Source organism: Notamacropus eugenii, chromosome 2 (assembly GCF_028372415.1).
Source record: "Notamacropus eugenii isolate mMacEug1 chromosome 2, mMacEug1.pri_v2, whole genome shotgun sequence".
Taxonomy (NCBI): domain Eukaryota; kingdom Metazoa; phylum Chordata; class Mammalia; order Diprotodontia; family Macropodidae; genus Notamacropus; species Notamacropus eugenii.
The window spans coordinates 348,109,997-348,128,910 of NC_092873.1; the positions used below are offsets into that span (position 1 = coordinate 348,109,997).

The following is an 18,914-nucleotide window of genomic DNA, read 5'->3' on the forward strand; positions in this document are numbered from 1 at the left end:
CTGTTCTTCCTCCTTCATTTTCAAAGAGGACCAATGACATCATGGACTGATGTCTTGACTTGCTCATGAATTATATTTAAGTGAGGCAGAGCTGCACAAAATCATCAGCCTCACTCTCTCTCCCAGAGTCATCAAAGTCCAGTGGCAAGATAAAAGTCAGGATGACTGGTGATGGCCTGGGATGCAGTGGATGACCTTGGTTTCTTAGATGCCTGACTAAGCTCTCAGCACTCCACAGCATGTGCTTCAGCCACCTTCATGGTCACTAGAACAAATTGTTTTCATCTACCCATTCTGACAGGGAAAGTCTTCACAGAATTGGGGTAGACATCCCCCTAAGTTACCAATGGATTTGACGCATGTCGGTTTTACCCTCAACCTGGTTTAGCCAGTCTGCCAAGACAATTTTATGGGAGTGTGGTCAATATACATGCTACAGCTTCTTGGAGCCACAGGTGAGAATTAGGTGACAAGTGGACACCAAAGGTGGATGGGCAGCCCTGAAAAGGATTCAACAAACCCTCTGATCAGAGGTGCTAGTGCTCTCTGAGAATCCCATATATTCCATACACTCCCGAGGTTATCGTGAAGATAAAAGGATACAATATTTGCAAGGCATTTTGCAGATCTTAAAAACACTATATAAATACTATTTCTTATGATTGTACCTCTCACAAGTGTAGAATTTGGGAGGATGCAGTAGAGTTGTGATGATTAATGAATATCAGCTAAAAGCATGTGGGGGCCAGTTGGTCAGTCACTATTTTCATGACTTTTTAAGGCTGTGGTTCACTTGCCAAATTGTTAAGATACAAAGTAGACAGTAAGGAGGAGAGTAAGAGTGAGGATATAGCCGTCCCTATATCCTCTCAAACACCTGTCCATTCATACAAATTGTATACAGACACACACTTGCATACTATATATATGCATATGCATATACGCAAGCAGAACTAGCATGATTGCCATGGTTAATGTCTGCATTAAGGGAGAACAATTGCTAAATTTGCTTGTTGTATTTCAGTTAACACTTCTATTTACAAAGCTTATTGTCCAAGTAACATCTTCTACTCTCACAACTTTTAGCACCACTTCTTTCTCTTGTCAAAAATTGACAAGTTGAGAATTTAGCTTGGGAAGGGACTTTGAGGTTATCCGGTCCAACTATCCCCCCCTTCCCCCCATTTAATAGATGAGGAAACAGATCCAGAGAGCTTAGATGGCCTGTCCAAGATAACACAAATAAAGTAACAGAATGGGTATTTAGATTTTTTTAATCCTAAATCCAGTGAACTCCCATTACACAACACTAATATGTCTCGACAAGGATGAGGAAATCTAACATGTAGAGACTACTTTCCTCCTTCCCACCCCCAGGGCATGTAAGCCACCCAAAAAAAGCATTTTGACACACTAGTTAGGGAATAGTGAATTTAGATTCATGATAAGGTGATTATTTCTATTCTCTAAGTTAATTAATTCATCAAATAACATTTATTTAGCACCTACTATGTGTCAGGCATTGTGCCAACTGCAGGGGTTACAAAAAGAGGTGAAAGATGATCCCTTCACTCTAGGAACTTATAATCTAATGGGGATCAGAGATACAACATGCAAAACAAAAACAAAAGTTCCAGCCCTTAAGGAATTTATCATTGGAGGAAGAGGGAGTGGGGCAACAATATATACAAATAAAGATATAAGCAAAGTAGATGCAAGGTGATGAGAAAGCAGTGGCAGTTAGGGGATGAAGAAGAGTCTTATGTAGAAGATAGCACTTGAGCTGAGCCTTGAAAGACATTAGGAATTTTGAGAAAGGGATGCTTTTCAGGTACGAGGGACAATCAGTGCAAAGGCATGGAGGTGGGAGACAAAGTACTGTATTTGAGGGACAGCAAGAAGGCTACATTGGCTGTACTACACAGTGTAGAGGGCAATAATGTGCAATAATACCAGAAAAGTAGGTTGTGAAGAATTTAAAATGTAAGGTAATAGGTAATAAGGAAACGGTGGAAATTATTGAGCAGATGAGTTATATGGTCACATTTGAATTTTAGGAAAATCTGACAACTGTGTGTAGAATGGACTGGAAGTAGATAGGCAAGATAAAGAAATCAATTAGAAGGCTACTGCAACAGCCCATGTGAAAGGTGTGAGGACCTGAACTGAAGTGGTTACTGTGGGAACAGAGAAACAGGACTGATGAAAGAAATAATGTGGAAGTGGAAATTACAAGATTTGACAACTCAGTGGAAATGTAGGGTAAGAGAAAAAGACATCAAAGGTGATACGGAGATTGCAAATCTGTGTGACTGGAAGGATAGTAGTGCCCTTGACAGAAATAGGAAGAGATGTGAGTCTGGGGAGAAAGATGAGTTCTGTTTTGTATGATTTGAGTTATGGACATTGGGTTTGAAATGTGTAGTAGGCAGCTGTTGATGTGGAATTGGAACTCAGTAGAGAGACTGGGGCAAGCAATAGAGACATGTATAAAAGCGCATCAGTATAAAGATGTTAATGAAATCCCTGACAGTTGATGAGGTTATATAGAGAAAGAAGAGAAAGGGTCCAAAACAGAGCTTTGAGGTACACCAAAGTTAGGGGTTGGGGTATGGATGATAAACTAGCAAGGGAAACTAAGAATGAGCATTAGCCAGAAGAATCAAGAAAGAACAGTTATGAAATCCAGAGGGAAAAAAGTATCCAGGAAAAGACAAAGTGGTCAACTGTCATATGCTACAGAAAGGCCAAGAAGGATGTGGATTAAGAAAAAGCAACAAGAGGCAGAGCCAAGATGGTGGAGTAACAGCACGCACCTTCTAGAGCACTCCCACCAAGCCCAGCCAAATGTCTGTTTTAAAAAATGGCTCTAAACAAATTCTGGAGCTGCAGAACCCACAGAATGACAGAGTGAAGCAAATCGCCAGCCCAAGACTGCCTGAAAGGTCCCCAAGAAGTGCCTATCATGGCACGCTGGGGGCGGGGTGCAGTCCAGCCTGGGCTATGCCGGCACAGGCAGGACCTGAGGAGGCATTGGGGAGACTGAATCTCTCACACCTGCAGTGGTTTCCAGACTTCAGGACCCCAAAATGCCGAGGACAAATTGGAAAGTCAGTGGGAAAAGCCTGTGGGACCAGTTCAGGAGAATGGAGTGGTCCAGCCCCAGCCCCAGAGTGGCAGAGCGGGGAGGTGGGGAGGAACCCACAGCAGCTGCAGGGGCAGCTGCAGCCACTGTTTCTGGAGCTCTAGGCCTAGAGATTGAGGGGGAATGTTACTGCTGACAGTACACCCTCCACCTCCACTGGAAGCAGAGAATTACCTTGACAAGGAGCTCAAAAGTCAAGTAAATGGCTGTGGAAATGAGCAAAAACCAGAAAAAGAATCAGACTATAGAATCTTACTTTGGTGATAAGGTGGACCAAAGCATGCAAACAAGAAAACAAAGTCAAAGCTCCTCCATCAAAAGCCTGCAAGAAAAATATGAATTGGTTTCAGGCCATGGAAGAGCTCAAAAAGAATTTTGAAAATCAAGTAAGAGAAGTAGAGCAAAAGTTGGGAAGAGAAATGAGAATGATGCAAGAAAATCATGAAAAACGAGTCAACTCCTTGCTAAAGGAGACCCCAAAAAATGCTGAGCAAAATAACACTTTAAAAAATAGACTAACCCAAATGGGAAAAGAGATCCAAAAAACCAATGAGGAAAAGAATGCCCTAAAAAGCAGAATTGGTCAGATGGAAAAGGACATCCAAAAGGTCACTGGAGAAAATAATTTCTTAAAGATTAGAATGGAGCAGATGGAAGCTAATGACTTTATGAAAAACCAAGAAACTATAAAAGAAAACCAAACGAATAAAAAAATAGAAGACAATGTGAAATATCTCATTGAAAAAACAACTGACTTGGAAAATAGATCCAGGAGAGATAATTTAAAAATTATGGGACTACCTGAAAGTCATGACCAAAAAAAGAGCCCAGACATTATTTTTCATGAAATTATCAAGGAAAACTGCCCTGATATTCTAGAACCAGAGAGTAAAATAAATATTGAAAGAATCCACCTCCTGAAAGAGATCCAAGAAGAAAAACTCCTAGGAATATTGTAGTCAAATTCCAGAGTTTCCAAGTCAAGGAGAAAATATTGCAAGCAGCCAGAAAGAAACAATTCAAGCATTGTGAAAATGCAATCAGGTAACACAAGATCTAGCAGCTTCTACATTAAGGAATCAAAGGGTTCGGAATATGATATTCCAGAGGTCAAAGGAGCTAGGATTAAAACTAAGAATCACCTACCCAGCAAAACTGAGTATAATACTTCAGGGAGAAAAATGGTCATTTAGTGAAATAGAGGACTTTCAAGTATTCTTGATGAAAAGACCAGAGCTGAATAGAAAATTTGACTTTCAAACACAAGAATCAAGAGAAGCATGAAATGCTAAACATGAAAGAGAAATCAAAAGGGACTTACTAAAGTTGAACTGTTTACATTCCTACATGGAAAGATAATATTTGTAACTCTTGAGACTTTTCTCAGTATTTGGGTAGCTGGAGGGATTATATACATGTAGACAGAGGGCACAGGGTGAATTGAATAGAAAGGGATGATATCTAAAACAAATAAAATTAAGGGGTGAGAGAGGAATATATTGGGAGGAGAAAGGGAGAAATAAAATGAGGCAAATTATCTCTCATAAAAGAGGCAAGAAAAAGCTTTTTCAATGGAGGGAAAAAGGGGGAAGTGAGAGGGGAAAAGTGAAGCATACTCTTATCACATTTGGCTTAAGGAAGGAGTAACATGCACACTCAATTCAGTATGAAAATCAATCTTACACTACAGGAAAGTAGGGGAGAAGGGGAGAAGTGGGGTGTGGGGGTATGATAGAAGAAAGGGCAAATGGGAAAAGGGAGTAATTAGGAGTAAACATGTTAGGGGAGGTACACGGTCAAAAGAGAGAATAGAATAAATGAGAGCAGGATAGGATGGAAGAAAATATAGTTGGTCTTTCCCAACATGACTTTTATCGAACTCTTTTATATAACTACACGCATATAACCTATATTGAATTGCTTGCCTTCTCAGTGGAGATGGGTGGAGAGAGAAGGAGAGAGAGAAGTTGGAACTCAAAGTTTTAAAAATGAATGTTAAAAATTGCTCTTTACATGCAACTTGGAAATAAGAAATACAGGTAATGAGGTATAGAAATCTGTCTTGCCCTACAAGAAAATAGAGGAGATGGGCATAAGAGAAAGGAGGGGTGTAATAGCAGGGAGGGCAGAATGGGGGAAGAGGTAATCAGAATGCACATCATCTTGGGGTGGAGGGAGGGAAGACATGGGGAGAAAATTTGGAATTCAAAATCTTGTGGAATCTAAAAATTAGTTAATTAAAAATATGTAAATAAAAGAAAAAGAAAAAGCAACCAGATTTGGCAATTAAGAGATCATTGGTGCATTTAGAAAGGGAAATTTAAGTTGAGTGATGAATGATGAGAAATCCTAGCTGGAGAGGGTTTAGAAAACAGTGAGAAAAAAAAAAGTGAAGGTAATGAGTACAAACAGCCATTTCAAGGAATTTGGCCAAGAAAAGAGAAGGGAGGAGAAATACAGAATTATAGCTTGGAGGAGTAGTATATTCTAGTGTTGGTTTTTAAGGCTGCACTGGCAGGCGTGTCTTTAGGAAGCAAGGAAAGAAACAGGGAAGAAGGAAAGACTGAAAATTGTAAGGGCGTAATGGAGGCCATCTGCTCAAGAATATAGGAAAGGATGGGGTCATGTAGAGGTGTTGGTTTTGTCTAGAAGGACAACTTCATCAAATATTGGAATAAAGGAGAGATACTGATGTTAAGGAATTGTGACATGAAGAAGAGAAAAAAGTGCTCATGACTATCTTTAGCTTTGACAACTGAAAGGGACCTTAGATATCATCTAGTCCAACCTCCTTTTACAGATGAGGAAACTGAGGCCCAGATGGGTTGTAATTTACCCAGGATTACACAGATTCAAAACCCAATCTACCAAGGAATTTTCCAGTTTTTCACTCCAATTTCTCTAACGTCACAGGCTTCTCTCCTTACTGGAGACTTATTTTGCACATACCTGCCACCCATTCACCCAGGGGTCCCAGGGAATCCAGTTCAATTCTATCCCCACTTTGGAGAAACAAATCCCCCCTACAGATGGGGAACCCTTCTATACAAAGGACAGCTGGGCACTAGTACCGACAGCCTGGAAGAATCTGTGTTTTCTTTTTTCCTTTTAAAATCAAGTCAAGACCTTGTGGTTGTGCACACCTGGAATCCTTCCTGCTGGAGGAGGCCGAGGTTGGCAGATTGCTTGAGCTGCTGTAAGGCTAAAGCAGATCGAATGTCCCCACCAGTATAAGCGAGGGCAGTGGGGTGAGAGCAGGTTGCCTAAGGAGGGGCAAACTGCGGTGGGATCACCTTGAGTGGCCTCCTGCACTTCCAGCTTGGGCGAGATAGTAGGGAGACCCAATTTCATCCAATCAATTAACAGGCAAATAAATAAATAAATCTCCGTATGGACCTCTGCGGAGGAAATTCTTCACCAACCCTGCTTGGCAAATATCTGGCCAAGCCCGGGAAGAGAAAACTACAGCTGCTCTAAACCCCGTAGCGCAATCCACCAACATGCCTTTACATCATGCAGACAAACAGGTTCTGGGAGGAACAAGGAATCGAATCAGGCTCCCTTTCTCCCCTACAGAAAAAAAAAAATTTCAGGGACTTTTTCTCCATTAAAAACCCGCGCAATTCTAGGATCATATAATTCGAAGTGCAAAATCACAACCACCACCCGAAAAGTGAAATTGTCAACTCCTCAACCTTTTGGTCCACTCAGAGATAATCAACCAGTTTGGAGGATTTCTTTCGCTCATTTGACGGATTCCTCGCCCCCAGAACCGATTGATCCAACTAGCTGTTTCATCAAATCGCTCCAGACTAGGGAAGTGTTCATTTTTTCATCTCCCCTTCCTCACCCTCCTGCTCAGTGCCGGTCCAGCGCAGCTCATTCAGGTCCCTGCGCCCGCACGTGCCTCCTTCCCATTCCCAAATGGCTCCCCGAGTCATCTAGCCGTTTTCCACCAGGACCAACCCCAAATTACCGGAGGAAGAGGAGGAGGAGGAGGAGGAGGAGGAGGAGGAGGAGGAGGAGGAGGAGGAGGAGGAGGAGGAGGAGGAGAGAGACGGAGAGATAGACGGAGAGACAGACGGAGAGACAGAGAGAGAGAGAGAGAGAGAGAGAGAGAGAGAGAGAGAGAGAGAGAGAGAGAGAGAGAGAGAGAGAGAGAGAGAGAGAGAGAGTTTACTGACACGAATTCACCGGAGAAAGCTAACTTGAGAGCCCCGACGGTGGGGAGGGTTTTATTACACGACTTTTTTGTAAATGGAAAAATCAATTGCAAACCCAGATATCTTTGCCACCCCCACCCAAATTACCACCCTACCTCCCCTCACCAAACCAAAAGAACACCCCTACCCATAAGGCAGCAAGACAGTTGCTAGGTCCCTCTTCTTTATCCCCACCCACACCCGACCTTCTTTTCCCTCTTTTCCTTTTAAAATAACAGTTGTTACAAATTATCCCCCCAAGCCTCTAAGGCAGATAAGACTTTACAAGGTAACATTCTCAAAGGACGGCTTCGCACGGAACAAGTCACTTAGCACCCACAGCGGGAAATAAGCGCACCCGGGTTCTGGGTTTGCCCAAACGACCACCTGGAGGATGTACTCTTTCAGCCCTGCAGGGGGCTCGGATCACCCCCAACCAAGACGTTCCCACCGCCCCGTTGCTGCTGCTCCTCCACCCTCAAAAAGCAATCTCTCGGGACTTCATAGGTGCCCGAGCCAGCCCTAGTGGGGCTCTCGGGAGGGGAAGGGAGGGCTCGCGCCAGGGTCCCCAAGGCGCCCTCAGTAAAGCCCCATGATAGCCGCGCCCACGTCCTTGGAGGGTCTCCTCTCCTGTACTAGAAAGTTGATCATGCTTTCTGACTTGATGAGCAGGTTGCAGCCCAGGAAGAAGATGCCGAAGATCACGGTGAGGGAGAGCACGCAGAGGACGGCGATCTGCGCCACTCGCGACACCCACAAGCTCCGCTCGTCAGGGGCCAGACCTGGTGGGATCCCGTCGTTTGCCACCAGCGGAGGGGTTCCGGGACAGCAGCCCAGCCACGTGTCCAGCCCTTGGCTCTGGTTGCCGTAGGCGCCGCCTCCGCCTCCGCTGCCTCCCGGTTCCAGGGCGCTCTGATTCAAGAAGGTCCAGTTCATCTGGCTCCCTAGCGCTCCCCGCCAACCGACTGACCGACCTGGGACTCCGCTGCACGCAGTCCCTGCCTCCCGCAGACTGTCTCTTCGATGTCCCCTCTCCCATCGGCCGCCCCACGGGGCCCACGTCCGGGCTCTGTAGGGACCCGCTGCGCCGCCGAGAGCTCGGAAAGACTTGCAGGATGTCGGGGTGGGGGCGGGGAGGCTGGCCGGGACACTGAGGCGGAGAGCAGCTCAGGGGGTGGGTGAAGAGAAAAGAAATGGGAGGAGAACTGGCTTACATTTCCTTCTCCTCCCCAGGACGAAGCCGCGGGGGCGGCCCCAGAGGATGCGAGCAACAGGCTGGAACGTTCCGTGCCTCCCGCTGCGGGGACGAGCTGGAATTGGAGCCGGAGAAATAGTCACCCAGACTGCAGCTTCCCTCCCCGCCCTTCTGCTCACACAGACATCCGTCGTCCACCTCCCCACCACCAGCCAACACACACACACACACACGCACCACGCACCCAACCTAGCAACAGCTATTTACCCTTCCTCCCGCTGGCGGCCAGCTGGGTCTCTAGGGTACGTCGTCTTGGCATCTGAGAATCTTGAAAATAGTCATGGAATTCGGAAGGACCTAGAGAGATCATCTGGTTCTACCCCCTGACTTCAGGCAGGAGTAAGTCTGAAGAATCCCACATATATATACGGTAGTCTCCTTGGAAGATCTCTAGGGCCTGAGCGTCTCTCTATCCTATTCTATTCTAGTGCTGGATCCATCCTTAACAGTGGAGAAGGTCTTACCTAAGTCTAACCAAAATCTCTCCTTCCCTAATATCTAGTTCAGTTCTTTGCTGACAGAGAAAGTACTTCATGTTTCCCTTCATTCAGACACTCATGGATCTGAATAAAAATGTATTCCAGGCTAAAACATCAAAATCCTTTCCAACCAAAGCCAATAAATCCTTTCCAACTAAAGCCAATGAATCCTTTCCTTCTGCTTCAAAATGTACCCATATTTTCCCATCCTTAAGACACTTTCACTTGACCCTTATGACGCCCTCAAGCTATAATCCTATATCTTTCCTCCTTTTATTAGCCAGACTTAATAAAAGCTTTCTACATTTCTTGCCTCCCCTTTCTCACTACCCCCTTCCATTTCTCAGCCTATTGCTAGTTTGGTCTTTGCTTCTGTTCACTCAACAGTAAGGAGCGTGGTGTGGGGTGGCTGGGCAATGTGACATAGCCCACCTGCCCCTGTCCCCAGGAGAGGCGTCTGGTGGCTGCAGCGCCACAGAGAGTGATCCAGAGCTGGAGGTGGAATATCGAGATAGCCAGGACACCGAGCTGGAGCCTTGCTTCTTTCTGTTCACTCAGCTGAAACAATTGCCTATCAATTATCTCTTAACTGTCAAATCTCATGGCCTTTCCTCAGTCTTCATCCTTCTTGACCTTTCTTATATATTGACACCATTGACTGTCCTTTCCTCTCTGGTACTCTTTACACTCTGGCTTTCCATGATATTGCTCTATCCTGAATGCTGAAATCCTGAATGCTCTGTCCTTACATATCTGGCCACTCCTATGGATCAACACTCTCCCCCTTGGGGAGGTTGTATTGTTCCTTAACCCTCTTCTCTCTACTCCCTGTTTCCGTGTATTGCCTTTCTTCGTTGAATAACAAGAAGTAATCCATGCAGTCCTAGGACATAGTTATTTAATATTCCACAGTTCCCGGCAAGGCTCCACAAGTGTAATTAATTCATGATAGAGCAAAATGGATTGCTCTTTCAAACCTCAGATTGCTCTATCAGAATTAATGATGTAAACTGATGATGTTAACTAATGATGTGAATTAATAATGCACATCAACCTCATACATCAACCTGTACTCCCAAAGTGTTCTGTCATTAATGAAACATCTGGGTGATTTTTCCAGAGATTGTTTGATGCTGCTGCTCTGTTGCCTGTATAAAGAATACTCATGAAAGCATTCCTTGTAATTTCTTGCAGGCTACCTCTATATATATACTCTGGAAATCTATCTCTTCTTGAACAACAAAAAACTGTATTCAGTTATTTCAGGCAAATTTGTCAAGAGTTTCCTCTGTAGGGGTTGGGGAATGCTTTCTCCAACTCTCTCTCTCTCCCTCTCTCTCTCTCTCTCTCTCTCTTTCTCTTTCTCTCAGAAGTTCCCCTAGGCTAAAATATCATCTATGCAAATGACTACCAGATCTATGGGCACCTAGGTGGCACAATGAATAGAGTGCTGGGCCTGGAGTCAGATAGACTCATCTTCTTCAGTTCAAATTTGGCCTCAGACACTATGTGACCAAGTCACTTAACCCTGTTTGCCTCAGTTTCCTCATCTGTAAAATGAGCTAAAGAAGGAAATGACAAACCACTCCAATATCTCTGCCAAGAAAATTCCAAGTGGGGTCACAAAGAGTTGGGCATAACTGAGGTGATTGAACATGTTAAATACTATATATACATACATATATGTCTTAAGAGAATAAGCTATACATAAAGGATTCCAAGTTTCATATACATTTTCTTTTATATCTTTGTATATAGAAGTGTTTAGGTTTTTTACTGTTTGTTCAGCTCATAATAAAACAGAAACTTTAAGAAAAATAAACAAAAAGGTGTAAATTCAATTATAAAACATTAAGGGGCAAAGAACTGACTTCCAGGATTGGGTCTCTCAATGCCCCATCCTTCTGCCACACCATCAGAGGTCTAGCCTTCTCCAGTGAGTGATGCCCTGTCACAACCCTCGACCTCCTCACTAGGAAAAACTTAAAAGTTAACCATATTTGTCTAAAATATGATGACTCACACATAAAACTTCTGCCCCAAGTCAAGGAAGAGCTATGTTTCACAACAGGACAGGTAAGGTTTTTGTAGTCTGTGTGTCTGTGTTCATCCTTCGTTGTCGAAGAAGACCATGCCATCAGATGATGACATGACTTGCACTTGACCTTATTTTGAGTGAGGGAGAGCTGTGCAGGTCACCAGCCTCACTTCTCCTCCAGAGCCATCTGAATCCAGTGACCAGATATTCATCAGGATGACTACTTTTTAGAGATGGCTGTTTTACCGAGAGAAAAATATTGTTGACACCAGGGAGCTATTTAGTCCCAACTAATTTACAGGAAGCTGAAAGTTAAGTTGGTCTCATTCAGTTGAGCATAAACACCCATCCACAAGACAGAGTTCTGCAAATTGTGTTCACCCTATGTGAAACTCAGATCCTCTTTAGTCTCCTGGTAGTAAATCTTACAGCCAGTCCCTAAACCATGTCTCTTCACCCATTCCTCAGACTCTGTTACACACACACACACACACACACACACACACACACACACACACACACACCACTCTGTTGGACTCCTAAAATACCTCAAACTCGACTCCTTTGGGCTAAAGTTCGGTTTCCAGAAGGCATGTCAAGTGGTCACTTGGGGGAAAATAACACATTCTTGACTGAGTGACCCTGGGCAAATCAATCACCTTATTTTCTTAAGTCTGAACAATTATATTGTGTACATTCACTATCCCTCTTCTAATGCAAATCGGCATGTTCTCTTCACCTAATAGTCTAAGAGAATTGTCAAGAACTGAAAAGTTCGTTGATCTGCCAGGGTCACTCAATATGCTCCAGAGGTGAGACATAAACCCAGATCATCTTGACTCCAAGGCCAGCTTTCTATCATAGCCTGTCAGGTAACACTCCCTGCTTCTGATCCAGACAACTCCTTTTCTGCCCCTTCAGCTCAGTAGCCTAAATTCTAAGGAACCAATCCTGGCTCTCATTGTCAAATCTAATACTTTAGGCTCTTCTCTAAGACAAAACCTTCTCTTAAAGGAATCTTCTTATTTTCCAGTCCCAGGGAGCTTTAACCTGCCGGTTGGAAGCTTCCCTCAGTAAGTCCCAAAAGTACAAGGATAAGGGTGATCCAAGGCACTGGGTTCTTGACCCTAGCCCAAGTGGGCACCACATCAGTTAGGTAACATAATTTGAAGCCAATAAGAACCTAGGAATAGAGAAGAGAAAGAGCTGACAGAGAAATTAGAATGTCAGAGATCAGAGATCATCAAGTTCTGACCATTTGTAAATACAATCCCCAAACATTATCCAGCAAAGAATTTATAGATACTGGGACTTTTATAGATATGGGACTTGCCTAGGCTCATACAACCAGCATGTATCAGAGGCAAGACTTGAACCCAAATTTTCTGGATTGCAAGGTTCTCCTTCTATCCACTATATATATCTACATGCTGCCTCTCAAATTTAGAGAGGAAAAATATCTTTGGAAAGCCTCAAATGTAAGGCCTTTGAGGTTAGGTTTCTTTCTTTAGCATTTGGAATTCAGGATCTCCCTAAACACAGTACTTGGTCCAAGATTCTGCCCACAGAGAGATTTCAATAACTGTTGGGCATAAATGCAGTTAGATCAACACTGTTCCACCCCCAGATTCCCTGTCTAAGATACCAAGGAGAGGGAATCACATGAAGCAGAAATCCGGTTTTCAAGTGACTATGGATACAGGTTTTTCTGTAATTAGAATCACTTAATCTAAGTCTATGAACCTTTCAATCACCCTTGTAATCCCTTCCTCTGATTGGTTGTTTTCCTCCCAGAATCTCCATTTTAATTTAAGTGCCCAGGTCTGCCAAATCTTCATTCATCTCTGGCTCCAGATTTTCTCCATCATGTTCTGTGAGTAGCTTCTCCTTCTCCTCCTCCCCCTTTCAGTTTCCTTTTTTGCCTGCTGTTGTCCCATTCTAATATAAGTTCCTTAAGCACAGGGATTGTCTTTTTTTCTACTTGTATTTTTGTTCCTAGAGCTTTGCACATAGTAAATTCTTAAATGACATTTGTAGACTTGACCTTCTAGATCTATAATCCATAACTTCTCTGAAAAATGTTCAAGAAGACATAACAAACACACAAATTAACCAATAATCTCAGCTCAGGATTATCCCATATGCAAAGAACAAATATAGCTAAGAATAAAAATTTTGCTGGTCATAATAGAAATTTATTAATCAGTGACCCACAGAATAAAGAAGGGATAGGTCTTAAATGGACACTGTTGTTTTTCTTCTCATATGGAGGAAAATCCAGGAGAGAGAAGGTGATGAGCAGTAAGTCCCAAGGAAGAGCAAGGATGCTGCATGGGAGGCCCAGTAAGGGAGTCAAGTTAAGACCCTGCACCACAGCATTGTCTTAAGGAAAACTTAATACAAGAACTGATACTGCAGCTTGACCTTGAAGGCTGGGCAGGATTTCAATAGGAAGAGATGGAGAAGAGGACATTTTGGCTCAGGGATTGGGGGTGAGAAAGCAAGGGGTGCATACCTGGAATTGCAAGTGTTCCATACCTTGACTTCTCATCAATTATTGTATTCTATCATATATTACAGTTAGTTACGTGTGTGCCCAACATTTGATAAATGTTTATTGAAATGAATATTCTAGGAGTTCCAATATGGGAGTTGCCAAACCCTTCTCTAGAGGAATGAGTTACCCACATACCAGGATCCACTATAAAGGATGCTGAGATGTTGATGTCACAGCCCTTCTGGGAGGAATTGGAACACAGCCCATCTGTCACCCATCCTGGGTAATTATTTTTATCCACTGCTAAAGATACGTGTCTGCATCTCTATGGCTATAGAACGGAGGGCTCCATCTGGAGTAGGTCTGACTGTTGAGTGAAGATGTTTTGGTGAAGATATTCAAAGAGGCTGAGACTAGAAGAGGTGCTCTGAATATAGAAGGACAATATTTACTTCTAGGTAAGAAATCATGTGATTTTCACCTTGATATTCCTGAAAGATATTTTAGTTTAAGCTCTTAATCCATCAGCATTTTTACAATGGATAGAATGAAAATTTTCCCTAAAGGCCTCCTCTGATGACTACAGAGGCAGCAGGCCTAGTGAACAGAATGCTGAACTTAGAGTCTGAAAACTCCATGTCGTATCTTACCTGTGACACAATGTGCGACCATGGGTAGTTCACTTCACTTCTCAACACTCCTGTTTCCTCTTCTATAAATAAGGGGTTTCCACTAGAAAGACTCTGAGGCCTCTTCCAGCTCTAAATCTATGATCACTCACTTAAATCCAATTCACACACAAGTCAAGACATCACCCTGCAATGTCACTGGTCCTCTTCCAAAACAAAGGATGAACACTAGTATGATGCTATTGCAATGGGGACTGTTGCTGTTCATTCATCATTTCAAAGATTCCAATGACACTATGATGTTGGAGTAAAATAGCGGATGATGGATGAGGTCTTGACTTTCTAATCAATTGGATTTAAGTGGGGCAGAGTTGCTCAAAGTTGTCAGCCTCGCTCTCTCCTCCAGAGTCATCAAAGTCCAGTTGTGGCAGGACAAAGGATAGATGCAGTGGTTAACCTTAGTTTCTTTGATATCTGACCAAGCTCTAAGTGCTCCACAGCACTTCAGCTTGCCTTCAGCTGCTTTCATGGCTGTTGGAATCAATTGTTCTCATATACCCATTCCACCAGGGGAAGTCTTCATGTGTTTCAGGTAGATACTTCCCTAACTCACTGATGGGTTTGAGGCCTATAGTTTACCCTCAATCTGGTTTAGTCTATCTGCCAAGATGGTTTATCAGGGTGTAACCCTTGTACATGTTACAGACTCTTGGAGCCACAGGTAAGAGTTGGGTAGCAGGTCTACACCAAATGAGCAGCCTTGAAAAGCCCTCATACCAGAGATGCTAGTCCTCCCTGAACACCCCATATATCCCTGTGATACTACTCTAGAAATGGAAGAGGCTATAAAGCCCACTTCCAGGAGAATCATGATATGATTCAAGAGTGCCTTGGATAAATTTTGAAGTATGGCTAGATGTTCTGTAACCGGTTCCAATCTGTTAGTCACAGTGAATGACAGCCTCTTTGATCAGCTAGGTGGCAAGAATTGGGACTGTCTTCAAAAGACACTGACTACAGTCTCTGACATTTTCCTGGTCTGATGCCTCTCTCTACCAGAGATCAAGATGACTCCTTGGTTCATTGATGATGGGCTGATGGCAAAATCCAGCATGGACTCTTCTATCAACCCTGTATTCACTACTCCTAGACACCTAGAGTCCTAGACAGCTAATTCTCCTCGCCTTTTGAAATTCACAAGGTTCTGATCTCCAATTTCTTCACCTAAATGAATGAACAAATATTGATGCAAAGGAGAGAGGCTTGTTTTCATGGGGTCAAGCCATGGAAAGGACCCTTTCCTTCTTACATTTTCTCACACTGTCAACAAAGAAGTCAAACCAAGAGCAGAGATCTATCTAAAGAAAGTAGATAATGAGAGTGATCATCTTTGAAAGACTACGTAGCCAATCAAAGAGACTACCATTCACCAGGAGGTTAGCAGATTGGAAACAATTACAAACAAACACACACACACACACACACACATACACACACTCTGGAGTTTCTTCAAAGGACTTCCATTATCATGGCAAAAGTAATAATAATTATTCTTAAAATAATAATTATAACCATAACAATAGCTAACATTTATATAGTGCTTACTCTGTGCCAGACACTATGCTAAATGTTTTACAATTATTTCATTTGATCCTCACAACAATCCTGGCAAGGAGACACTATTATCCCTGTTTTACAGATGGGAAAACAGAGGTACAAATGGAGTTGCCCAGGGCCACACAACTAGTAAATATCTGAGAACTCAGGACTTCCTGACTCCAAGTCAATCACTCTCTCCACTACACTGCTCTTATCATTCCCTTTTTATAACTGAGGAAACTGAAGCAGAAAAAGTTTAAGCAATTTGTCCAGCATTAACAAGGGTCTGAGGTCAGATTTGAACTCAGGTCTTCCTGACTGCATGTCCAGTGCTCTTGAATGTGCAAGTCTTCCTGACTACATATGCTCAATTCACAGCATCACCTAAATGCCAAGATAAGGATATTGTAGTTAATTCCTAGAAGTATCAAGGATCCCCTGAATCCACCCCTGTCACATGAGGATAAGTGTGATGGAAGTGGCTTGGTGTTGGCCAGCAAGCCTCACCCTTCTTGACCCCTCTACAGCTTTTAGATATTGCCAATCATTCTTTTCTTCTCAATACTCTTCTCTCTAGGTTTTTGGGACACTAGTCTATCATAGTTCTCCTCTTACCTATGTGACTGTTTTCTTCTCAGTTCCTCTTCCTGAATCTTCATCCAGTTTATGACTGATAAAGGCAGATATCTCCAGGGCTATGCTTGACCAGCTTATAGGGTTTGTGAAAGCAAATTGTTCAATTTTTAGTGTTAGTATTTGCGCCCTGGAAAACTCTAAACTAATCAGGACTTGGTTTATTGTTTATTGTTTTCTCCAATACTTAAGAAAGTATTGGAGAAAATGTTAATAACACAGATTAAATTTAAGTGTGAGGGTGGCACATTTTTTTCCCAGTTGTTAAACATTTATCAGCATACCCCTGGATCACCTGTCCTCTTCTCTTCTTCCTCTATACCATTTCACTTGGTGATCTCATCAGCTCCCATGTATTCAATTATCATCTCTCTGCTGATGATTCTCAGATCTCTTTATCCAGCCCTAACTCTCCTAACCTCCGCTCTCCTACTGCCTATTTGACATCTCAAACTGGATCTCCTGTAGACATCTTGAACTCATTATCTCTAAGACTTAACTCATTATTTCTCCCCTCCCCAAACTCTCCTCCTGTCAAAGATCTCCATAGTCCTAGTCACCTAGGTATCATTCTTGACTCTTCACTTTCTCTCCCCACCCCTATATACAGTTTGTTGCCAAAATCTGTCATTTTTACTTTTGTAACATCTGAAACCATGATCCTTTTAACCTACAGACCCCTTCTCTCCTCTCACAATGTTACCATCTGTGGTGCAAGCCCTCGTCATCTCACACCTGGACTATTACAACAGCCTACCAGCTGGTCTCCCCCATTCAACTCTCTCCCCACTCCAATCTGGTTTCTACTCAGATATCAAACTGATCTTCCTAAAGCAGAAATATGAACATGGAACTCCTTCCCCCACCCCATTCAGTCACCTCCAGTTTGTCCCTATTGACCCGAAAACAAATACAAAATCTTCTACTTGGCATTCAAAGCCCTTTCTAACTTGGCTCCCTCCTACACTGCAATCCAGTGACACTGGCCTCCTTGCTTCTCCTTCAACAAGAGCCTCTGTCTCCCAACTCTGAACTTTTTCACCAGTAATCCCCCTTGCCTGGAATTCTCTCCCTCTTCATATCCTCCTAAGCTTCCCTCGTTTCCTTCCCAGCTAAAACTTACTTTCTATAGGAAGACTTTCCTAATCCCCCTTCATTCTAGTACCTTGGATCTGTTCTTTCCAATTAACTCTGCAAATAGTTTCTTGGCACATGGTGGTTTGCCTGTTATCTTCCCCATTAGATTGCAAGCCCTTAAAGGCAGGGACTGTGTATTGTCTTTTTTTGTATTCTGAACACTTAACACAGACCCTGACATGTAGTAAACATTTAATAAATGCTTATTATCTATCCGCTTGTGAAGAAATGCTTTGAGGGAGGGGTAAGTTCAAATTAAAAAAAATTTCACTTTTAAGTGCCACATAAAGTTAGTGATGAAGACAGTGATGATGACAGGTGGGTAACTCAATGAATAGAGCTCTGCACCTGGAATCAGGAGGACTCATCTTTCTGAGTGCAAATCTGATCTCAGATATGTACTAGCTGCATGACCAAGTGTGGGCAAGTCACTTAACCCCATTTGCCTCAGTTTCCTCATCTGTCAAATGAGTCAGAGAAGGAAATGGCAAACCACTTTAGTATCTTTGCCAAGAAAACCCCAAATGGGGTCACAAAAGAGTTGGGCATGACAATAGCAAAATATTTTATACATATATATGTGTGTGTATACATAATATATGCATACATATACAAACTTGCATGCATATATACATATAATGTTATATGTAACTATATATAAATATATATGACATATATATCCATGCATGTATATATCAGCAATGATGGTGATGATAATGACAGTTTGGGGGGAAGAGTAGGTCTTTGCAGTCATCTATTCAATTCAGAGCAGAACTCCTACTATAAATACACAAACATGAAGGACAAGCACAAGATATAAGGTATTTATAAGCATGCTTACACAGCCCCTGAAAGGTGGAGCAAGTTGCTCCTGTTCAGGCATATTTTGATGTGTTGGGGCTTCCCCCTAGCGGCTTGAGACCAGACTACAACCTTGCATTTTCTTGCTGCAGCCAAACAGGATAGAATCAAGGGTTCTAGGGGCGTAATTCAACTGTTTCTCAGCTACAGTTTGGTCTGACCATGATGCACAGATGTAGATGGGGCAATGTATCATCCACTTCCACCAGAGCATACTAAGTTCTCAGGATGCCAAGCCAGTTTCCAGGAGACTTGAGTGGAACCCTCTGCTCCCTATGTGAAAATGAATCTAAAAATCCAAGTTTCTCCTCATGGAGTCAGTCAGAAAGTCAAAAAAGTGCCTGCTATGTGTCAGGAACTGGGCGTAGGGATGAGATACAAAGAAAGAAAAAAAGTCCCTGCCTTCAAAGACCATTCTAATGAGGGAAATAACAGAAAC

General features: G+C 42.9%; 1 protein-coding gene across 1 annotated transcript; it reads right to left on the reverse strand.

Annotated features, from left to right (window-relative positions):
* Window positions 1–7,372: 7,372 nt before the first annotated feature.
* On the reverse strand, window positions 7,373–8,713 carry RPRML (reprimo like). The gene is given in 2 exon segments (XM_072645945.1): window positions 7,373–8,319; window positions 8,321–8,713. Coding segments are annotated over 2 exon segments (459 nt in total). The 5' UTR covers window positions 8,387–8,713; the 3' UTR covers window positions 7,373–7,926.
* Window positions 8,714–18,914: the final 10,201 nt, after the last annotated feature.